This window comes from Vanacampus margaritifer, chromosome 2, assembly GCF_051991255.1.
Source record: "Vanacampus margaritifer isolate UIUO_Vmar chromosome 2, RoL_Vmar_1.0, whole genome shotgun sequence".
In the NCBI taxonomy this organism is placed as follows: Eukaryota; Metazoa; Chordata; class Actinopteri; order Syngnathiformes; family Syngnathidae; genus Vanacampus; species Vanacampus margaritifer.
Window position 1 is genome coordinate 2,449,171 of NC_135433.1, and position 22,508 is coordinate 2,471,678.

At 40.9% G+C, this 22,508-nt stretch overlaps 1 protein-coding gene and 1 long non-coding RNA gene across 3 annotated transcripts in view; one reads left to right on the forward strand and one right to left on the reverse strand.

The window, feature by feature from the left end:
* LOC144043706 (spindlin-1-like) overlaps nucleotides 1-5,476 on the reverse strand; it is a 14,347-nt gene extending 8,871 nt beyond the window's left edge. Inside the window, exons 1-4 of one of the 2 annotated variants that reach the window (XM_077557617.1) lie at nucleotides 5,410-5,476; nucleotides 4,604-4,645; nucleotides 4,083-4,342; nucleotides 1-176 (exon numbers count right to left, since the gene is read on the reverse strand). The exon at nucleotides 1-176 is cut by the window's left edge and continues 58 nt beyond it. In XM_077557617.1, the coding sequence (XP_077413743.1) occupies nucleotides 1-176; nucleotides 4,083-4,342; nucleotides 4,604-4,623 (456 nt within the window). In that variant the 5' untranslated portion in view covers nucleotides 4,624-4,645; nucleotides 5,410-5,476. Of the gene's footprint in view, nucleotides 177-4,082; nucleotides 4,343-4,603; nucleotides 4,646-4,907; nucleotides 5,381-5,409 lie in introns of those variants that run through there. The other variant, XM_077557618.1, reaches the window with a different exon arrangement.
* Nucleotides 5,477-6,602: 1,126 nt separating this feature from the next.
* The window catches only part of LOC144043707 (uncharacterized), a 63,543-nt gene continuing 47,637 nt past the window's right edge, over nucleotides 6,603-22,508 (forward strand). Inside the window, exons 1-2 of the long non-coding RNA XR_013291150.1 lie at nucleotides 6,603-6,887; nucleotides 7,168-7,281. This is a non-coding gene — a long non-coding RNA (uncharacterized LOC144043707). The remainder of the gene's footprint in view (nucleotides 6,888-7,167; nucleotides 7,282-22,508) is intronic.

Sequence of the window (22,508 nt, forward strand, 5' to 3'; positions counted from 1 at the left end):
GTAGAGCACGGGGTCCTTCTCGTAGGTGATGTAATACCAGTGGGTCATGACGGGGGCCCGGGACAGCACCATGCCTCGCCATTCGTTTTTCTCACCGTCCTCCTTCTCAAACAGATGTTCCACCGCCCGGCCCACCAGCTCCTCCGCCCCGGGGGGCACCTTGATCTTGTTATTCACTGCGGGGGGGGGGGGGGGGGGGGGGGACACGACAGCTTCATGAGCCTGCTAACCTGGAAACTCTTCAGATGGAGGGAATGCTGACAAAGCACGAACGAGGAGAGCTTTGTGCAACAATCAGCTCTTCCTCTTTACGCCGTAATGTGCACAAGGCATGCAACGGGAATAGCGATCAGTGGCGTGGGGACCTCCAACGTGGTCGTCAAAGTGGTGGGCGGGGGCGATGCAGAGGAGTTTCTCTGTATTTTTTTTTTTCAGTCTAACAATAGGTAAGGAGGGCAGTAGATGGAGATGCCAACGGATGACCTCAAATTGCCTTGTATTGGATGATGCACGGAAATAAAAAAAGTTAAAAAACACAGCCAGCCTTCCCCACCCGGGTTTGGGTTAGGGTGCGGTCCCATTACATGAGCTTATTTGCAAAAACGGGGAGCTATAAAAAGGTGAAGACACACCATTGTTGGTCTCTTGGACGGATTGTGTCTGTTCTATTTTGTTGATACAATCACAATAAAGCTATTCTGATTGAGTGCCAGTACTTAAGTACCAAACTAGCTAAGGTTACGTTCACACTGCAGGCAAATGCGACCTGTATTTGACTTTTTTTTATTATTATTATTATTATTATTATGTCAGTCTGAATGGCTCAACTCCAATTTTTTCATATCTTTTTTCATATGCAACCTGGGTCACTTTCATATGTGGTCCTAGATCGGATATACGTATCCAAATTTTTGCAGGACGTCAAAAGTCCAATATGCGCTCTGCGGCGAGCGGCGGGCATTAAGTTTGATTTATGCTCGAACCGTCTTGACGCATCCGCTCGGGAGTACGTGAATCGGCAAAGTTGTTTCGAGTAACAGTTAGGACTTTATATTTGAGTTTAATTTAATCCCACTCGAAACACGAAGTACAAAGATGACATTTGTGGTGGTGATATTAGTAATGTAGCCACGCTGATGGCTCATTTATTTAGCGGCGGCAATGACGTGACGTCATTGTTAGGGGAGAAAAAAAAAAAAAGGAGAGGTTGCTGTGAGATGAGGCGCTCGAACAGGCTCGTCTCATTTTCACAAAATATTATTACCAAGATACTGATATGAGCCCCGACGACTGACTGAAAAGTCAGCGGCCCGACACGCTGGAACGTCCGCAAACACAACGTTGCGAGTGACGCATCTTCATCTGCGCATGCGGGTCACTTTGGGGACGCATTACGTCCAAACAACACAGACTGAGGTCGCAATTAATAGGTAATGTGAACACTTACTAAAAAAACGCATTTCACATTTCCCAATTTCCCCTCCCGACAATCGTAAGGACGCGCCGACACGCAACTGATAATCTTGAACAGATAATCCTGCCGTGTGTGTCGACAACACACGGCTCATACCGATATCGGCCCTCAGAAGGACCTCTGATTTGAAATCGGCGAGATTCAACATGTTGGTTTGTTTTGGCCCAACTTTGCTCCGTGTGCGGTGTGCCCCGCAGCCGGTTGACGGTGACGTGCAGCCAATCAGAAAAAGAGTCGGCGAGGAATCCAAAATCAAAACAGTCTTGACGCAGCAGAAAGTCCGTGCTTGCACTATTACACTCGTTTTTTTAAATTTTTTTATACGAGATACACCAATCCTACGTCGGCCAAATGTGACCGACGCGGCCACACGTTGGCACGTCACGAAGAAAAATAACGTAAATACACACCGACACCGACTATTACGTACCCTCAGCGCATGTGCGAGAAGTAATTCCCCTCCGTACCATCGGCGGCGGTAGTCATTATTCCTAAAGGCAACTGGCAACCTCTTTACGAGGGCGGGATATAAAAACGTAAACAACTCATACCGGTGTTGAAAGCGGCGCCGGCTAAACGCAGCGGCCAGCTGGTGAAGCGAAAACGGGCGCTGGAGCAAGCGTCGTCCGTCCCCTTCTCGTTCCCGAACGAATGGATGTACTCCGTTGTGGCGTATCCTGGACCCTGTCGAGTCCTGGCTGCTACCGATCGTCGGTTCACCCGAAAAGCTTCGGTCGTGCTGCCCAGCGCGTTTTGGACGCGGTGCCGACCTCCAGCTTCTGAAGGAGCTTCCTCGAGACCGCCGGACGGGAGGGCCGTGCACCCCTGCTGCTCCCACAAGGACCGCGCTGTTAAATGCGCGGTCATTGACAAACAAAATGCTTATTTTGAGGGACTTTTTCCTTTCCAACTTGGATTTCCTCCGTCTGACGGAGACCTGGACTGTCGCTGGTGAGTCCACCGCTATGATTGAATTACTAGCGCCTGACTGTGCTTACTTGGACGCTACGAGGACGTCGGGCCGAGGAACGGCGACTGTTAAAAAAAATTTGAATACAAATTTAAATGTAAACGATACCGCATCGATAGCAGCTTTGAAGCCACCTTCTTTGAAGTCGGCCAAACTGTCACTTTGCTGTGCTGTGCCATTTACCGACCTCCAAAATACAATAAGGACTTTTTAAACGACCTTACAAATCTTCTTGCCGAAACCATGCTGAAATATGGTCATATCCTATTTATAGGAGACTTTAATATTTACGTGTGCTGTCCTGAAAAAACATTGAGTTGCGTACTGTTTATCCGCGTTGTCACTTGCTCTTCTTGCCCTGTGCGCTGATTTGATAGCTAACAGCCAATCACAGTGATCAAATGCCCCCCCGACGCCTGACGCCGATTCAACAGGTGGAATTTGCTGGAAACGCCGCCCCGACGTATCCCAACTCGATCCGACTTCACGACAGTAATTTATACACCGATCAGACGGCGCATGCCGTCGGCCCAACGCTGTCCCGACTTCCCGACGCTGGATTGGTGTATCGAGGCCTTTACACTCCTTTAAACAAACGCCTTCTCTTTTTATGCCGCTTTTTTTTTCGTCTGAAAACCAAACGTTCCTGCATGTTTATTGACTCGGAAGTCACGTTTAATCTCAAGAAGTTTCGTGAGAGTTCCCGTCACGTTCATGAATGAACTTGGCTCGTGTGTGCGGTCCGTTCATTGGCACACCACACACAGTCCATTCAAAACTGCTACTCCCGTGATTTTTTTTCTCTTCACATGTAGCGTCTTCTCACAGTTTGGAAATTGGCCAACAATTTAAAAAACTTGCCGTGTAAACTCGGGGTGGTAACCTCTGGGTACCTCACGATAACGATTATCTCACGATATGACGATGCCGCGATTATCGATATATTGGTCAGGTAATAAATCTACGATAAAACTACTCAAGACATGAATTGATGTTTTCTTTTAATGAGAAAATTACTTTCTTTTTGTACCTTCACTGAAACAAAATATTAAAACTGATGTCTTCTTCACAGTGAGCACTTTCTGTGAACAAATTTGTGTTTTTATTAAACACTATTGTCATGTCAGTTACATAGTGAATTGCTTCATTTTATGAACTGTGACGATTTTTTCTGCTCAAGTAAATCAATAAAATGACTTAAATATTAAATCCAATTAAATCAATATGAATATTCCTCAGAAATCGTGTGCTTCAAAAAGTCGAACCATAACATATGTTTTAAAATGTTATGTATGCAAAACGGAGTCAGTTGCTGTACAGACAATAAATGTCTTACACAAGTAAAAGTAAGCTCATGAGTCTTCTTCACCTGAAGACTTCCATACATTTCCCCGCCACTCTTATTGAGGTGCTCCCGCTAGTGGCCTGCCAAGTAATTGCTCAATAAGTAATGAACTATGGAGCCGTTATAGTGGTTCTATATTAACTACAAATATCGCGATACTTGCGTAGGCGTATGGATAATCTATCGGAGGCAAAGTATCACGATTTATCGTGATATCGTCACACTCCTAGTGTGAATCAGACTGAACTCATTTTCCAAAGAGAGAAAACAAAGAACAGAAAAATGACACTTACCCACTTTCTCGGCCAACACCTGCAGATTTGACACACGGCTGTCTTTGAACAGCTCGATGCCGTAGACGCAGTCGAAGCCGTCGTATTTGACCATGTAAAGGGAGCTGTTGACGGTCAGCCGCTCCAGAACCGTGCCTTTCCACTTGGTCACGTTGCCTTTCTCCCTCCAGTTGTGCTGGATTCTGCGACCCAACAGGTTGTCCGGGTCGGGGCTCATGGTGGAGGCTGAGCTCTCGCTCAACTCTTCGCTGCTACGCTTCCTGTCAGAGCATTACAGTGTCAAATATTCCAATGTGTACCCTGACATTTCACTAAAAGTCAGCTGGGATAGCTTAATGAACATGCGCTGGATCGAAAATTGATGGATCAAATTTTTGGGCTCAACATCCGTAACATGTGAATTCTGCATTTTTATTTATGTTTAACCAGGTTCCCTTTACAAATCAAATTCAAACAAAGAATGTTTTTTACAATCTTTCAGCAACTCGCAAACTGAAACAAAACTTGCTGGGTGAAATTACCTGCCCCGCTTCTTTGACATGTTTCCATAAAGTCACACAACCCTTCAAGACACAAAAGACACCAGTTAATGATCATGACGCAGACAGCTGACAGCCCCCCTGCCCCCCCCCACCATAAAAAAAAAACTTAGCAGATCTGTGTATCTTTTCAAATCTTACTATATAAGCAAAATTGAGTGCATGCAATTTTAACTTATCTACAGGTTGACAACTTAAATTACTGGACGTGCATTTTTTTTTTGTTAAATGTACTTTAAGTGGATTGTACACGCACGCACTTGAAAATAATGTAAACTAACTGTACCTTGTAGATGCAAATCAGCCAAGTGTCCGGATGTAAACATGCACTGTAAAAGCTCATTGCTAATGCTATTATTCTACTGTAGCGCCGTGCCAATGCTCACGGGTTATACATTTGTACACATTACACAAGTCTGCCTCGCAAATAAATGTCTAACTTCACAATGGCTAACGTTAGCCAACTACATTTAATGTCGACGTGTCGTCGGGAATAAGTAGCACTGTGAAAATGGGACAGTCTGGAGACAATCGTAATTAAACCCGACGTCTTTTATGAAGTGAACAGAGTAAGAAATTAAATTGGAATGTCGCGCCAACATTTTCCAAGTAAGCTAACTAAACAAAAGGAAACGCATCGCCATGTAAGCGGTGATTTTTCTACCCGGACTGTAGCTACAATTTTAAATGGGTAAAATAAGGATAAGTGGTGAGGAAATAATCAACATTTTAAAGCATCTCGACGTGTTTGTCAGGTGAGAGCTGATAGAATGTGATGTTTGACCTACCTGATCAATATTTTTCACGTGTGTTTTTCTTTGAAGAGCAGATTCCACCACCTACCGTAGGCTAAATAAGGAAACGGATTTAAGGACTACAATTCCCAAGATCTATACACACATTCCTGATGCATTCTGGGACCGACGCTGCTTTGACGTACTATAGCATTTCCGGATTTAGGTGGAGTCTTGTGCTTTATCAGAAAACGTCTATTTTTAACCCTTATTATCAAACAGTATGTGCCATTTTGTAAAAAATAAAAATATATATGTATCTCTAATGATAATAACTATTAATGTAACATAGCTGACATATGTTAATTATTTACTGAAAACAAACGCAACCATAAATGTAGCAGTATTGTTTAGCTAGTATGTGTGCTTGCCTGTAGATTTGCTAATGTGGTATTGTTTATTTATACTGTATATACATACATTATTTTATCATGGTTTTGATTCGCAGGTCGTCTTCCTGGGCGCAGTTTTGCGTTGAGGTCAAACAATTTCGCCACTAGATGTCACAGTGAACACAACATCTACAGGAAGCCAATGAAGTAGGGGGCGGGGTCGAGCTGATGGATTGAGTGAATGTATTATGGGGCAGCTTTGGGTGCTTATTTAACTGCAACATTTGAGGGGAACAAGAAGATCCTTGCACAGTTTATTTAAACTGAACCACTGTGCACAGTCACCACCTGACACTGACAGTAAGCAACCAAAAACACGCATTGATTGATAATGAATAAATTAGTGGTTCTCCAATTTAAGTAATATAATACTATAATGTAATATTGTTGTAAGTCACTGCAACATTAGTCACAGTACATGACCACTGTGCTTAAATATAGAAAAAAGTAAAGTAATGATTCAATTAAAATATATTGCTCATTAAGTTGAATAAAAATTTATTTGAATAGAATTTAAAAAATGAACAGTTCCTAAAGATTAAATGCAAAAATATTCTACTATATACTGTAGTTAAACATTGCACAGCATTTAGTGGTTGATTATTGAAGCATTCACAGTCACAATCTGAATGAACTATTCATTGACGTTAAGGACGTGAAAAAAAAAAAAAGGTAACTGTCCTTTTCATTATCTCTACCTGAAAATAAAAGAGACTGTGGTCTAAAACATTTTGATCAGATATTTTTCAGATTATTCGCCTACAGATGGAATTGCTTTCAGGTGTGAGTCAGTGTTGTTTGACTGCAAAGCTGAAAGCCTTTGTGAGCATCCCAGTGTTGTATCAACACAAAGCTGTCCGCCATCCAAGGTTACCTCCTCTGTCCTTGTTGTCAGAGCTACAGAAAAGACCTAAACCCTTGTCTGCTTTCTATAGGAATGAACTGGCAAGCCCCAATCGTCTTTGTCTTCTCCTCACTGGACACGTTATAGTCTCACATGACTCACATCCAATGAGAGATGCTTTTTTGTTGTTGTTGTAGTGAGACGATACACTTACGGAGTTGTAAAGTCAACCCAAGGTTAGTGTGTCTACATATGTGTGTCCATTGATTATGTATCTCTATTATTAGCCACATGCCCAATGTGAATGGAAGCATGATACCTTGAGAGGGATGAGATGTCATTGCTGCAACATACGTGTCTGAAAAGTGATGCTACTTGCTACTACAGTATATGCTACTATAGCATGTGTGTGTGAGTGTGTTTGCAGTCTACATGTTGTCTCTCTATGCAGGTTTAGGGTATTCTTAATATTGACGTATAAGAACCCCTCATCCTCCTGACGTTCCCATTTTATAGGCTTCAAGTATTCCAGCAGGTGGAGCTGCTCCGCCAATCCACAGCTCATACCGTTGACTGAATTCAAGTCAACTTTGGCTTCATTGTGACCGCTACATGCTTAAAGGATCTCTGGTGAGTTATATATTTAACAGTATTTACAAATGATTGTCTGATTTGAGAGGGAAAGAATGATGTAACTCATATATGTTATTTTATTATATTATATCTTAACCTTAAACCTATCATGGAAAAACAACTGTATGCCAGTGCAAACATAGAAATACTTTGAAATTCTGTATTTTAACTTCAAAGCTATTTATGATTATATTTTATTATATTATATAGTTTTAATCATGATTACCTTCTTTTATAATTGACTTGGATAAGTCACATTGTTCTATTGCCTTAAATAGGGTACACACATAATAATAATATATATATATATTTTAAATCATTTAAAGCGTTTCAAAAAATTAACTCAGTTAACTCTATTTTATTTACTTCCTGTGGTAAATATGTGTATGTACAATCTCCAACAATGGCAAAAATTGAGTAAGGTTGTAAAAAAACGACACCGAAATTTTAAGAAAATTGGGTCAAATGGGTCCAAGTAGTGGATCTGCCCAAATTGGATTATTTTTGACCCAACTGTTTTTAGAGTGTATATAATTGGTTCGCCCCCTAACCCAATCTTCCACTCAAAGGCTGTGCTTACCTTAAAGGGATACTTGACTCATTGAGCCATTTTCAATAGTAACAAGTTTTTTTGTCCAGAATGATTTTTTTTTTTTTAAACTTCATAATTTTTCTTGTACAATTAATGCCTTTAAAAACGACTTCTTCCACTTGCTGTTGACTGAAGAGGACATCACCTGTGCTGAGAAAGTAGGTAACGACCAATCGTGGCCCACCTGTTTTCGGTGTTTGGTCAGCAAACTGAGGTCCCGTCCAGACGGAAGCAAAGCCGGCTTGGTTCCTCAAACAAATCTCGTACGCACAGAAGCATTTCAAAAGAAAAGAAGACACGGGAGGACGTTTAACGACTGTAATGTATATGCCAAGTCTGGAGTGGCGCTGTAGAAGAATAATCGGCGAAGAAGACAAACACTTTTTTAAAAAAACTTTATTGCAATCTACAGAACAAACATAGCTTTGCATGTATCAACACAACATGAAAAAGACGAACACAGGAGAAGTGACAATGTCGGGTGATTCAAGTACAACACCACTTGTCAAACGTGGGAATTAAAGAAGCAAAATATTCTGCTGCAAAAGCATAAGCAAGCTAAGGAGGCTGAGCAAAACGACTACGACACGACTATCCGCCATTGTTGTTGACAGACTGACAGTTTGCGGGCAGATACGCGAGAATTGGCGCATACGTCTTCAATGCGTCGCCATCGAGCTGCGACCATGACGTCATCACTGGAGGAGTATCCTGCATATGGTGTCCAGACGGACGCGTACGGGGGGTTGGGGGGGGGGGGGGGGGACGTGTTTTGAAATCTTTCCACTCTGGACAAAATATGAACTTTTTACTGCTGAAAAGTGCTCAATGAGTCAAGTATCCCTTTAACTACAAACTGATGCAATTCCTCGTCTACACTGTAGATGGACCCGTTAAAAAACCTTCTTGACGAAGACATACGTCTGTGGCAGTAAATGGTTTTCCATTTTACTAATATAAATGTGCACGGCTGTGAATGAGTTAATTAACCAATGTTTTTGTTCTTCTTCAAGACATTGCAAAAGGTTGTAATTAGCTTGACCAATGATTGTCTCGTGATTTTCCGTCTTCTGTCAGCTTCACAATTGCTTGTTTTTCACTCATAGACAGATTTGAGTATTGGTTATGTATCCGTAGTTTAATTAAATAGTAGTCTGCGCATCTCAAACTGCATGAGCATAGACTTTCTTTGGTTTTTTTTGGCGGGGGGTGGGTGGGGGTGTAATAATCAATGCAGTGGATCATCGTTGATCTCTTGTCTCGTTTCCGTCTTTTAACGTCGATGCCAAAAGGTCTGCGGCAAAAACAAAGGAATTGTCCTCACTGTTCAAATCTCTTCAGAGGGGAGTGTATTTCGGTGCTGTTTGTACGCCCCGTGCGCGTTTGGTGCTGATGGCAGGGTGCGCTGAGGACACGTGCGCCTTAGCGTGGGGCTTTTGGACGAGGAAGAGACGGAAAGGAGAAAGAGAGCTGGTTTGCAGCTTTTACCCTTCCAGTGACTCAGCAATTTCCCAGATGAATTTTGTAAATAATCTCCTCCCTCCTCGCCTCTGCTCCCTTCGCTCCTTTTCCCCGCTGACCTTTTCACACTCCACCGCCAACCCTCGCACCCAATAATCATTCAAGTCTCATTACTTAATTGCTTTTGTACATATAAATAACATCTCATCATTGTAATGACAGTTGGTGGGGGGGGGGTGGGTTAATATTTAGAAACTCATCACATCCGCATTGATTGAGGTGGGAAACATAATGGGGTCCAATGGAGAGAGGAAAAAAAAAACAATTAATCACATTGTGTTGGTTTGTGGCGGGATCTTCAGTCGAATGCCCATTACTGAGTGACCGGCCTCATGTGTTTAGCGCAGGGAGAGACGTCAGATGCACTCTGCTGGACAGAAATAGACCGTAGTGGGATACGTGAGCAGAGGAGAAGGGAGAGGCCTTCGCTCTCCTGCCATCCGAGATAATGCGGACTCTTCTGCATGGTGAAGTGGTGAATTAGCACCAAAAGAGACAATGGCCTCATGTGTGTGAACCGATCCTCCGGAAAGAAAACAGGAGGAAGGAAATGAGTCATGTTGCATGGATGTCACTAATTTCGACTTTTTTGTTGATGATGACGGCATTAGTGGAACTTGCGTGTATGCTGGTTTTCCTCAGTAGATTTCCGCATGTGCCTGCAGCATTTCCTTACAGATGATTTCACAGGCTCTGTAAATATCGGAGTGGTTTCATGAGCGTACTGTTTCATGTCGCGCTGGGGTTTTTTTGGGTCAATAACGTCCTGCATTTATTATTCTAATTGAGGCGGCGTGACGTGCAGCCTTTGTGACCCCTCTTTCTTTGAGATACAGTAGATAATATTCCGTTTTTTTTCTTCAGGTAAGGTCATTGATGGTGTTGTGGTTCACTTGAGGCACTACAATACGCCGACAGAAACAAAGATGAATTGTGCTAAACTACTCAAAGTGACTCAGTGAGGTACAGCAATGTTAGAATTAGAATATATGCATGTGTTGCTGAGCTGTTGGTGTTTAAAAATCCATTTCTTAAAGCATTCTCTGCCACATATAGTAGATGCTATTCATTAGTCCACATATACTCAACAAAAATATTTGTTGGGGCGTCTGGGGACTTTCCCCAACCCAATAAAATAAAAACTGCACCTTTCAGAGTGGCCTTTTATTGTGGCCAGTCTAAGGCACACCTGTGCACTCATCATGGTGTCTAATTAGCGTCTTGATATGGAACGCCTGTGAGGTGGGATGGATTATCTCGGCAAAGGAGAAGTGCTCACTATCATTGTTAGTGAACAATATTTGAGAGAAATGGTGACTTTGTGTATGTGGAAGAAGTTTTAGATCTTTGAGTTCATCTCATAAAAAAATGGAAGCAAAAACAAAAGTGTTATGTCTATGTCTTTGTTGAGTAATGTTGTGTGATAGCATTAAATTAGTGGACTTTAAAGCAAAGCAATGTGGTTGTTTTAAATGCTCAAGGTGTAGTTTGCTTAGTTTTAGTGTGAGACTAAACGTGAACTGTGAGTGGTGTTAAACAGCTTGAAGCCTCTTTTGTGAAGATTTGTTCACATGCCAATTTGCTGCTTGCTGTGAAGTGAACTGAGTTGAATTCACTGCACACTTAAAGCACTTGCAAGCAAGCTAAAGCAAAAAAATAAAATAAAATAAATAGCCTTTGTAAAACTCCCAAGTCAGGTGATTTGTATCTCAAGGCACCACTGGAGTTCAGTTTAGTTTGCTACACTGCAGCATTAGCATTTCGATTGCAAGTCGGTAGAACATACTCCGTCTTTTCAGCTGTTTATTGAACTTCAGGAGAACAATAAAACACACAGAAGCGACTGTCAACCACAGTTCACGAACAAACACTCACACAGACCTGCTGGGGCTTTATTCTTTAGATAAACCAACCCACGTGAAGTGGGTTGAAAATGAAACAAATCGCCAAATTAATTAAATATACAGCAGCAAAAAAAAAATGAACATCAGTATGGTCAGTGAGTACGCCCCAAAAAAAATTCCAGCCATTATGTTATTGTAACTTAAGTGCATAATACATTTTCTCACATCAATACATTTCAGTCAACAGCAAGTGGAAAATTTTAGTTTTTATAGGTATTAATTGTAAATGAAAATTAATTACTTCTAGGCAAAATAGTCACTTCTTACTGCTGAAATGGCATATATATATATATTTTAGAGGGGGGTAATATTCCCCCAAAAAACTCACAAATTTACGACCAAAAAGTTGTATATTTGCGGCATTACAAAGTGGCAAATTTGCGAGAAAAAAACTTGTATATTTGCGAGTCAATGGGGTACCGCAAGATATATGTCACCACCACACTTAATTAATATTCATGAGTCTCGCGAGGGGGTCAAACTCGGCCGGCCAGCCAGCCAGCCATGCTAGGCGCATGTAAACAGTCTGCTAGCAAGATGTCTACTGCGCTAAATCTTCTAATTCTGGTCTGGTTTTCAAAAGACATAATAGTAATAAACATTCGCACTTTGAAGCGTTGGGTATAAGTCGCTAAATTGATGTGTTGAATCTGCTGTCACTTGCATTTACCTAAAGTCTGCTAGCTTCTGATTGGTTAGTGTTAGTCAGCTGATTAGGAAGTTGGGAAGTGTTGACGCTGTAGCTTGGCGTGTGTAACTAGTAAAATTTAGAAATCCGTCTCCATTCTGCCTTTTCATTTGATAAAAATTGTTCCATTATCTTAACCACCATGATGGCTGACTGGTTCGCACGTCCGCCTCCCAGTGCAAAGGACGTGAGATTGAGTCCGGGCTTTGGGCTTCCTGGGTGGAGTTTGCATGTTCTCCCCGTGCCTGCGTGGGTTTTCTCCGGGTTCTCCCATTTCCTCCCACATTCCAAAGACATGCACAGCAAGTTAAATGAACACTCTAAATTGTCCCTAGGCGTGTATGTGAGTGTGGATGGTTGTTCGTCTCTGTGTGCTCTGCGATTGGCTGGCAACCAGTTCAGGGTGTACCCCGCCTACTGCCCGAAGCCAGCTGGGATAGACTCCAGGTCCCCCGCGACCCTTGTGAGCAATAAGCGATTAAAAGATGGATGGATGGATGGATAGCCTAACCACCTTTTTAATATATATACTGTATATATATACATATATATATATATATATATATATATATATATATATATATATATATATATATATATATATATATGTATGTATATATATATATATGTATATGTATATATATATATATATATATATGTATATATATATATATGTATATGTATATATATATATATATATATATGTATATATATATATGTATATATATATATATATATATATATATGTATATATATATATATATGTATATGTATATATATATATATATATATGTATATATATATATATATATACGTATATATATATATGTGTATATATATATATATATATGTATGTATATATGTATATATATATGTATATGTATATTTATATACATATATATATATATATACATATACATATATATATACATATATATATGTATATATATACTGTATATGTATATGTATACGTATATATATATACATATATATATATTGTATTTTTATTTTTTAAAAAAAAGAAAAAAAGGAGAGCAATGATGATGACATGTCAAATCGGTAAAATTAAAAAGTTTATATCTCATAAATGTATGAGTTTTTTTCTCTTGCAAACTTGCCTTTTTGTAATGTCACAAATCTGCAAGTTTATTTCTCATACATTTGTGATTTTTTTTTCTCACAATATTACATCCCCTCCCCCCAAAAATACATATTTAGAATATGCCATTGTACTAATTGAATCAATGTCCCTCTTGAAACTGCCTCAGACATACCTTTTATAATCACTTGCAAATTTGAAGAGTGAAATCCTCGACTTATCGTCGTAACTTACCTTTAAAGATCACTCAGGTAGGGAATAAACACTTCACCATCTAACTGCACTACATTATTGATAGGATTAGGACCCAAGAGTAATCGGACATGCCGATATAAAGTGCTAATGTGAGGCAGTTACACAATCCATTCCCCCGTCACACGGATTTAGCGATTCTCAATCGCCCCGTCAATGTCTCAAGCTCCACATTTACACAAACATTTGAACAATTAAACGGCTCCTCTCAAATAGATGCCTCGTTCTTATTATTAAACACCTCATACTCTCTCCAGCTGAGCTGTGCCACTATTTTAAGCACCTGGGGGGGGGGGGGGGGGGAGGATAAAGGAAAGTTCACATAGATGGAATTCATCACTGTGAATATCGTTTACATTTCTTAAAGCGAAACTTTTGCTCATTAAAATGAATGTTAAGTGGTGAGAAACTAACTCAAAGACGGTGTCACTTTAAGGCTTGTGGGATTCTCAGAGTGGACTCACCTGAATTCTGTTTGACCCCATGAGTCGGAGAGAAAGAGAGCGAGAGAATGTGTATTAGGAACCCGGGGGCACGCCGTGTAAAATGATGGATGCTGTTTTTTTTTTTTCTTCACATCCCTCCTGACAATTAAACCGCCGCTGCCTTTCTGCACCTCGCACCCAGAAACTGCACGGCCTGCTTGGCACATCTCTGCACATAGTCATCAATCTTCTCCAAGGCCACTTAAAATCACTCCTGGAGGTTAGATTTCGATAAAGAGGCCCGGGTTCCACTATAGCATTAGAGTAATGAATAAGGTCAGCTGTGTGTTTCCTTGCATGTGAATTGTTCTTTTGACTGTAAAACAGTTGTTACAAAATATCGTACATTAATCCCCTACTTAATGGCCGTTGTAAGTCCTCCTTGACAGGAGTTGGCGCTAAACCAAATCCGTTAAGTTGACGCATGGGTGAATCATTATCTGCGTCAGAAACAAAAGGTCTTTGTTCACAATTTTTTTGTCATTTTATTCTATAACATTTTATGTATCAAAAGTACGAGAGGTATCAGTCCATTGAGTGCTGGTATCGGTCTGAAAAAAAGTGGTCTTGAACACACCTAATTATTCCATAATCGGTGCTGGGCTTTCTTTGCCTCAACAAGCAGTACGAGCCATCTTGCAAGCTAAAAGGGCTTCTGGGGCTCTTCTTGGATGGTGGATGGGGGGCACATTCGTCTCCGGCGTCATGCACCTACCCCCCTTGGGAGTTAACTCTTTGACTGCCAAAAACGTTAAATAACGTTTAGTAAAATCCTATGGAGGAGTGCCAAAGACGTTAAAAGACGTTTGTTTCAAAACAGAGGTGAAACTAACCATTTTCTATTGTTGATTACTCAAAAACGGAATAAGGTAGAAACAAACTTTTTTTTCTGATGAAAGATGAGAGTCCAATCTTTCATTTGGTAGTATGTGTGTTTCCATAGTCCAAACACATAATTTTCTGTGGACCTTGAAAGATCAGTCAAAAGATCAGTCAAAATGCTTAAATCGGCTGGCACCCACGGCATCCTTTTTCTGAAAACGTCTGGCAGTCAAAGAGTTAAAGAAACGGCACCGAGCTGTTTTGTAGATTGAGATGCATTTTGCCGGCGTAGCCATAGCCAGCTAGCTAGCTGCACGCATCGATGGTAGAAATGGGTCGAGCAATATAATAACCCACACTTGTGCCAGATAACCACTGATGCAAACAAAGGCGCTCAAGTTTTTATTAAGTGTTCTTAAAGGTGACTCATGCCAGCCCAAATGCGTCACTGGATTTTTTTTTTTTATCCGGAAAAATTGAGGTTGATGCAGATCTTGACAATTCAGCGCTTCATAGTTCTCGTTTTGTTGGAGGGCACCGTGGCTCAGTGGTAGAGTGGTCGTCTCCCAACTCAGGTTGCGGGTTCGATCCCATGCCATTGTGAGCATGTTGAAGTATCCTTGAGCAAGATACTGACCCCCCCCCCCCCCCCCCACACACACACACACACTTGCTCCTGATGCTGCGCCAGGTACAGTAGGTGAATGAGTAGTCGAATGTAAAGCGCTTTGTGGGCTAGAAAAGCGCTACATAAATGAAGTACCAAAAATGTCTTCCGTAGTTATCTTTAGATTTCCATCCGTCCATCCATCATCTACTGCTTATCCTGGGTCGGGTCGCGGGGGCAGCAGCTTTAGCAGGGACCCCAGACTTCCCTCTCCCCAGCCACTTCAGCCAGCTCCTCTGACGGGATCCCCAGGCGTTCCCAGGCCAGCCGAGAGATGTAGTCCCTCCGGCGTGTCCTGGGTCGTGCCCGGGGCCTCCCGCCGGTTGGACATGCCCGGAACACCTCTCCAGGGAGGTGTCCAGGAGGCATCCGAACCAGATGCCCGAGCCACCTCAACTGGTTCCTCTCAACGTGGAGGAGTAGCGGCTCGACACTGAGTCCCTCCCGGATGATCTTTAGATCGGATCTTTAGATTTGTATAACATATTTAGAAAGAAATCTGTAAATTCTTTTTACAGGGTCTTGTTCACTAGCGTTCCGAAAAATCGAACACAATGACTGTTCGACTATTGGCATGTAGTCATTTGGTCGTTGGATGATGTTCGTCTGCCTTCTGATGTGCCCTTGAGCAAGAGTTTGAAATTAATCATGTTTATGTAAAAATGTGATCTCGGAAGACATCAGGGTTGCCGAGGTCAGGGTTTAGCGAAAGGTAGTAAGTGTGGAAATGAGTCCATCAATGTAACGTCCTCCATGTGACAGGACCGCAGTTATGTATGCGTGTGTGTGTGCGCGTGTGTGCTTGAATGTGTGAGTGTGTGTGCGCTGTGATGAATAGCCACAGTGTCACAGAGTGTAGACCTTGACAGAGCAGAACAGATGAGTTGAGTCAGGAGCCAAAGCTTTGTCCTGGCTTTCGTCACTCCACTGGGCGGCTCAGAGGAAATATTATCAGTAGATGATGGAGTGAAATTAGTGGGCGGGGCATCTTTGCTTCCTGTCATATGACAATTCTGTATGAAAAAAGCGCCTGGTAGATTAACGGTGTCGCAAACACAGTCCTTGGGAACAGATTGTGAAACTACTGTGGTAAATGTAGGGAAACTTTATATATATATATATATATACTCTACTCCAGGGGTGGCCAAGTTGGGTCCTCGAGAGCCCCTATCCAGCCTGTTTTCCATGTCTTCCTCTTTCAGCGCAGCTGAATCTATTGATCAGCTCATCAGCAAGTTTTGCAGAAGCCTGATAACGACCCTGATCATGAATCATGTGTGTTAGTGGTGAGAAACATGGACAACTGGCTGGATAGGGGCTCTCGAGGACCCAACTTGAGCACCCCTGCTCTACTCTTTACAACATTATTTCATATCCACCTCTTCTCTTTTTTTTTTTTTCTTCTGTGTTATTGGCGAAAGGCTGCATGGCGGTTTCTGGGTTGTCAGTAATAGGAAGTGTTTAGTCGAGCAGATGCATGGACAACATCTTCGAACTGAAAGCCCTGCAGACCTTCTTAAAAATATGACAATAGATACGTCCGTGTTACTCTACAACTCCGCTATGGCTGTAACAAAGATGCAGATATCTAACAACAAAAAAAGTATGATTTATGCCTTTTCAAATGGAGCTTGCCTTTTATAATGACTTGTGTGGGGCTTGTGAGACGTTGCGGTGCAAGACATTCCAAATGCCACCTCTCACCCAAAAGTGAGCTTGGGATATGCTCCAGCACTTTTGGCATCTGCTCGGCCGAAATTTACGAGAGACTCAAATTGACTTTGACTTGAACTACATACTTGGCAAGCCTTGCGTCTTTTACATTTGACAGTCATTCTTTTAAAAAAATAGCCTGCCGTTTGTTTTGTTTGGGGAAAAAAAAAAAGAGTTGTTTTATGTGTAGTGCACACAAACCTGGCAACTCACCAGTTGGCAAGGATGCAGAGTGCAGAGGTCACTTCAGGAAGCAGCTCCCAATATGATTACAACGGGATTCAAAGATGATGTTTTTGATCGTATGGGGCTAAAGAGAAGGGCAACGTGCAAGGTTGTCAACTCATAGTTAAGAGACCGAACTACTACGACATTTAATCTGTTTCTAATGAACCCACAAAGACAAGCAAGCAACAGTAGCTTCACAATTAAGCTCACCAATAGCTTGTTAAACACGAGCTAAGTTTCATGTGAGTTGTGCATTTCATTGAGAAGACAACATTTTCCTTTCTTTTCTTTGGTCCTTCCTCGGGTCTCCTGACGGCCTCACGACTCTGGCTGGAAGTGTTCGCTTTAGGTGAACGGTATGGGATTTTTGTTTTAAAAATAGGTTTTAGGTGAACTAATGAATACACACACACTTGCACGCACGCACACGCACAACACATAATCACCCACACACAAAAAGAGAGAAAAAAAAAGGAGAGCAATGACGAGGACATGTCAAATCGGTAAAATTACCGAATGAACAATACTGAGCTCTCCAGGAAAAGAAAAAAAAAAAACAAAAAAAAGAGAAGACAACATAGACAGTATGGAGTGCGATTTTGGAACCTTTACAAAAGTAGATGTTGAATTTATTAGAACAGCTAAGTAATGCTAATAAGTAGATATACTGAGTGCTAATACTGTTGCGACTGAGCTGACTGCTTGATTTCGGTAACCTGCTTGAAACTTGAATGTTGAGTACTTGAAACTTCCCAATAACGTGAATATATGCGACTTTGAATAACTTGCGCTCAAATAATATACGCACCCTGAAAATAGCCCTTGGAAAGCTGATTTTTCTTTGTACTCATGAATAGTACGCTCCCTCCAGTTGCTGGTTGTTATTTACTATGTAAAGCTGGGAAAAAATACCGTACTATAATTCAGTTCAGTTGGCAGAATTTCTTGGCCGTCCTCCACACAGACGTTTTCAGTCTACATCCAACTGTGAACTGCAGCTTTGGGGATTGTGAATCAGCAGCGTCTTGGCCTTGTACCCGCGCTTGTGAGCGCCGACTCCGCCTCCAATGTTAGTTTAACGACCATCGCAAGCTACAATGTGGTATCCATGGTTTCAATGCTCAAACACAGAAATGTGATTATCTACACATCCATCCATCCATCCATTTTCTTTACCGCTTGTCCTCACAAGGGTCACGGGGTTTGCTGGAGCCTATCCCAGCTGGCTTTGGGCAGTAGGCGGGGTACACCCTGAACTGGTTGCCAGCCAATCGCAGGGCACACAGAGACAAATAACCATACTCACAATCACACCTATGGACAATTTGGAGTGTCCAATCAACCTGCCATGCATGTTTTTGGAATGTGGGAGGAAACCGGAGCACCCGGAGAAAACCCACGCAAGCACGGGGAGAACATGCAAACTCCACCCAGGAAGGCCGAAGCCCGGACTCGATCTCACGTCCTCTGCACTGGGAGGCGGACGTGCTAACCAGTCAACCACCGTGCCGCCATTATCTACACAGTAGTTTGTATTTTATTCGATTTCTCAGAGACATTTCGCGCTTCTCTGAAGTACAGGAAACCGGAAACTGATCACCTTTTCTAAGGAATGATATTATAATCCATGTAATAGTTGTTGCTATTATTATTACACACGTGTGCAAGGTACAATATAGTACAAATTCACAGATGAACATTTGCTGTCTAGTAAGCTAACGTGCCATATTTACGTCAAACGGACCGGGTAGCAACACATCACACCATAACGGCATTATGGGAAAATGTGCTATTTGTAGCATTTAGACTACAGATACGTTCAAACGTATTTAAAAACGTTCGAAGCTACTTGCAACTCACAAGTACGTTTAAACATGCTTGCGAGTACGTTTCAACGTATTTAAATATGTTCGTTGGTACTTACAAGTATGTTCAAATGCACTTGCGAGTACGTTCGAACATATTTGTGAGTACGTTTGAACGTACTCGCAAGTACCTTCAAATGTATTTAAATACGTTCGAAGGTACTTGCAAGTACGTTCGAAGGTACTCGCGAGTACGTATGAACACACTTGTTATGTTCAAACCTATTTAAATACATTTGAAGGTACTTGCATATACGTTCAAACATACCCGCAGAAGCGTTCGAACGTACTCGTGAGTACGTTCGAACATGCTTGCGAGTGCGTTCAAACGGATTTGAATACGTTCAAAGGTATTTGTAAGTACGGTTGAACGTACTTTGCAAGTACGTTCGAAGGTACTCGCAGGTACGTTTGAACGTACTCGCGAGTACGTATGAAATCACTTGTTACGCTCAAAGGTATTTAAATACGTTCGAAGGTACTTACAAGTACGTTAAAATATACCCGCAGAAGCGTTCAAACGTACTCGCGCGTCCGTGTGAACATACTTGCGAGTGCGTTCAAGCGGATTTAAATACGTTCGAAGGTAATTGCAAGTATGTTAAAACATACTTGCAGGAGAGCTCAGTATTGTTCATTCGATTTGACATCATCATTGCTCTCCTTTTTTTTTTTTTTTTTTAAAAATCCAACAAATCAATTAAAAAAAATTTAATAAATGTTTTTTTTTTTAAATACCTATACATATATATATACACATATACACACACATATATATATATATATATATATATATATATATACCCTTTTTTTTGTATGTGGGTGAGTAAGTGTATGTGCGTGTGTGTGTGTGTGTGTGTGTGTGTGCGTTCGTGCGAGCGTGTGTGTATTCATCAGTTCACCTAAAGCCCATTAAAAAAAAAAATCCCATACTAATAATATAATATAATAATAAATTGCCAAATGCAGAAACATCAATGTAAGTTATCACGATGTAGTGGCTCTCGCTAACAGGCAGAATTAAGTAACCGGAATTAGGTTAAAAAATTCTATATACGTAGACCATGTTTCTATAAATCTTGATATTTGGTTTTTATTTGAGGCAGATATTTTTTCCATTAAAATGTGATTTATGAGGAGGTTAGACCATTGGTCGATATTCAGAGTTTGTTTATTTTTCCAGTTAACAAGAATTGTTTTTTTAGCGATAGTAAGGGCTACAAGTGTAGATTGAAATTGTTTATGTGGTAAGTCAGTTGTTGTTAGGTCACCTAGCAAACACAAGTTTGGAGATAAAGGTATCCTACAGTCCAAAATAGCGGAAAGTTTTTCTAAGACTTTAGTCCAGAAATACATAACCGGAGTACATAACCATAAAGCATGAACATAAGTGTCTGTAGTGTTTTGTAAGCATTGGAGACAAATGAAATAAAAATAAAATAAATAAATAAATAAATAATATAAAAAAAGAAAAAAAAAAAAGAAAAAAAAAACATACTTGCAGATATATTCGAACGTCAAAAACGTTGACTCCAGATTGGCAGTTCCACGCATCAGTACACACTTCTGTAAATGCCCACTCTTAGGTGATCTTTCCCCCTTTTTTCCTGAGACATTACAATAACCCACCTTTGACAAGCAGTACAGAAAATGAATGGATGAAAAACATTCACATTCCCCCTCTACATTTAGCAGACATACTGCGCTAAGGAATATGTTTTGCTACAAAAGCACCCAAGTCGTCCGAATTTCAAAGCTGTCCATTTTATTACAATAAAACACATTAGTAAAGTCATCTTTGCTCCGTTTTCCTCCACTAATTCCTATTCATTGCTTTTCATATCGAATCATTCTATATTCTCACAGGGAGGCTCAGCAATATGTTCATAAATTCTTGGCTAACATTTCGACGAGTAAGGCAAGCTCTTCCCTTCCTGCTCTGCAAATGAGCCTTTGGATGCTGGAGTGATTTACAGATTCCCGTGATCTTTGAGACGTCATGTGTCCTTGGACCGAGACTGCATTGATTCGTCAGAATGAAGTCTCTTTTTTTTTCTGTAGACATAACAGTAAAACAATGTAAAACACCCTCAGGAGGCACGGGTGAGAGTGCCATGATATGATTATTTTTATCCCGATGACACGGTGAAAGCCGCGTTGCTTCTCGCGCTCTCTCTCTCTCTCTCTCTCTCTCTCTCTCTCCTACTGTTTGTTTTTCTCTTCGACCATTTCAGCCTGACGCACTGCTCACTTCCTCCCCAGCCCGCTTCACTGTCCAGCAACTGTGATGCTTCTGCTGAAGCCTGCGGCTGCTGGATGACTGACTTTGCCCCCACCCTCGCCTCTTCCTCTATCTGCCTGTCTTGTTCACTGACTCATTCACAGACGCAGAGCTTTAACCAAGCGCGCTAATCCTGATTTCAAATTTGAGCAGAGTTCAGTGGGAGGGAATTATTAGAGCAGATACAGTCCATAGCACAACTACAATACTGTATTGAAAACCGTGAGAGAAAAAAATGTATGGAGTAACATTGTTTGTCCAAGCCAAAGGTGGCAAAAGTAGTGGCAACAGTATTTTTTTGTTTTTTCCATATATAAATGATTTCCTGTGGCACACCTGATGATCTCTCACGTTACGATCCATTCACAAAGATTAATTCCGACATTCAATTTTTTATTTTTTGTATAATCATGCTTGATCATGCTTAAGACTCGGGGTGTGAATTGCCTAGTACCTGGCGATTCGATTCATATCACGATTCATAGGTCACGATTCAATTCGATACCGATTAATCCCGATCCAAATATATATAAATTGATTATTGTGATTTTTTTTTTTTTACTCAAATTTAGAAAATACTAATCAGTAAACTTGTACACTGTAAGATTTGTATGAAAATGTATTTATTGATCTGAAAATTCAGGCTTATAACAAACAGGTTACAGTCTGTTTCATCTTTGAACAGCACTGAAATCAAATATTAAGGCTTAATGTTCCATTAATATAACATTCTTCCATGCTTAATGTGTGAATCCTAACCCTAAATAAGACGTTTTGTTGAATATTCCCATAAAAAATTGTTGTTTAAAAATCGATTCGGCCGCATATCGAATCGATTCGAGAATTGCGCGCCGTAATATCGCAATATATTGCCGAATCAAATTTTTCTAACACCCCTACTTAAGAGATAGCAAACAGGGATGTGATTTTTCCGCGAATTCGCGGAATTCCGCTTTTTTTTATCTCCACCCCCAAAAAAAAAAAATCCGATTTTTTTTTTTTAGTAGTTCATTGTGTATGCACATGACTCCGACAGATAACATCTTCTGCTATAACAAAGACATTTGTGGTATGCTCTAATATGAGTTACTTTTCATTTGGTCATGA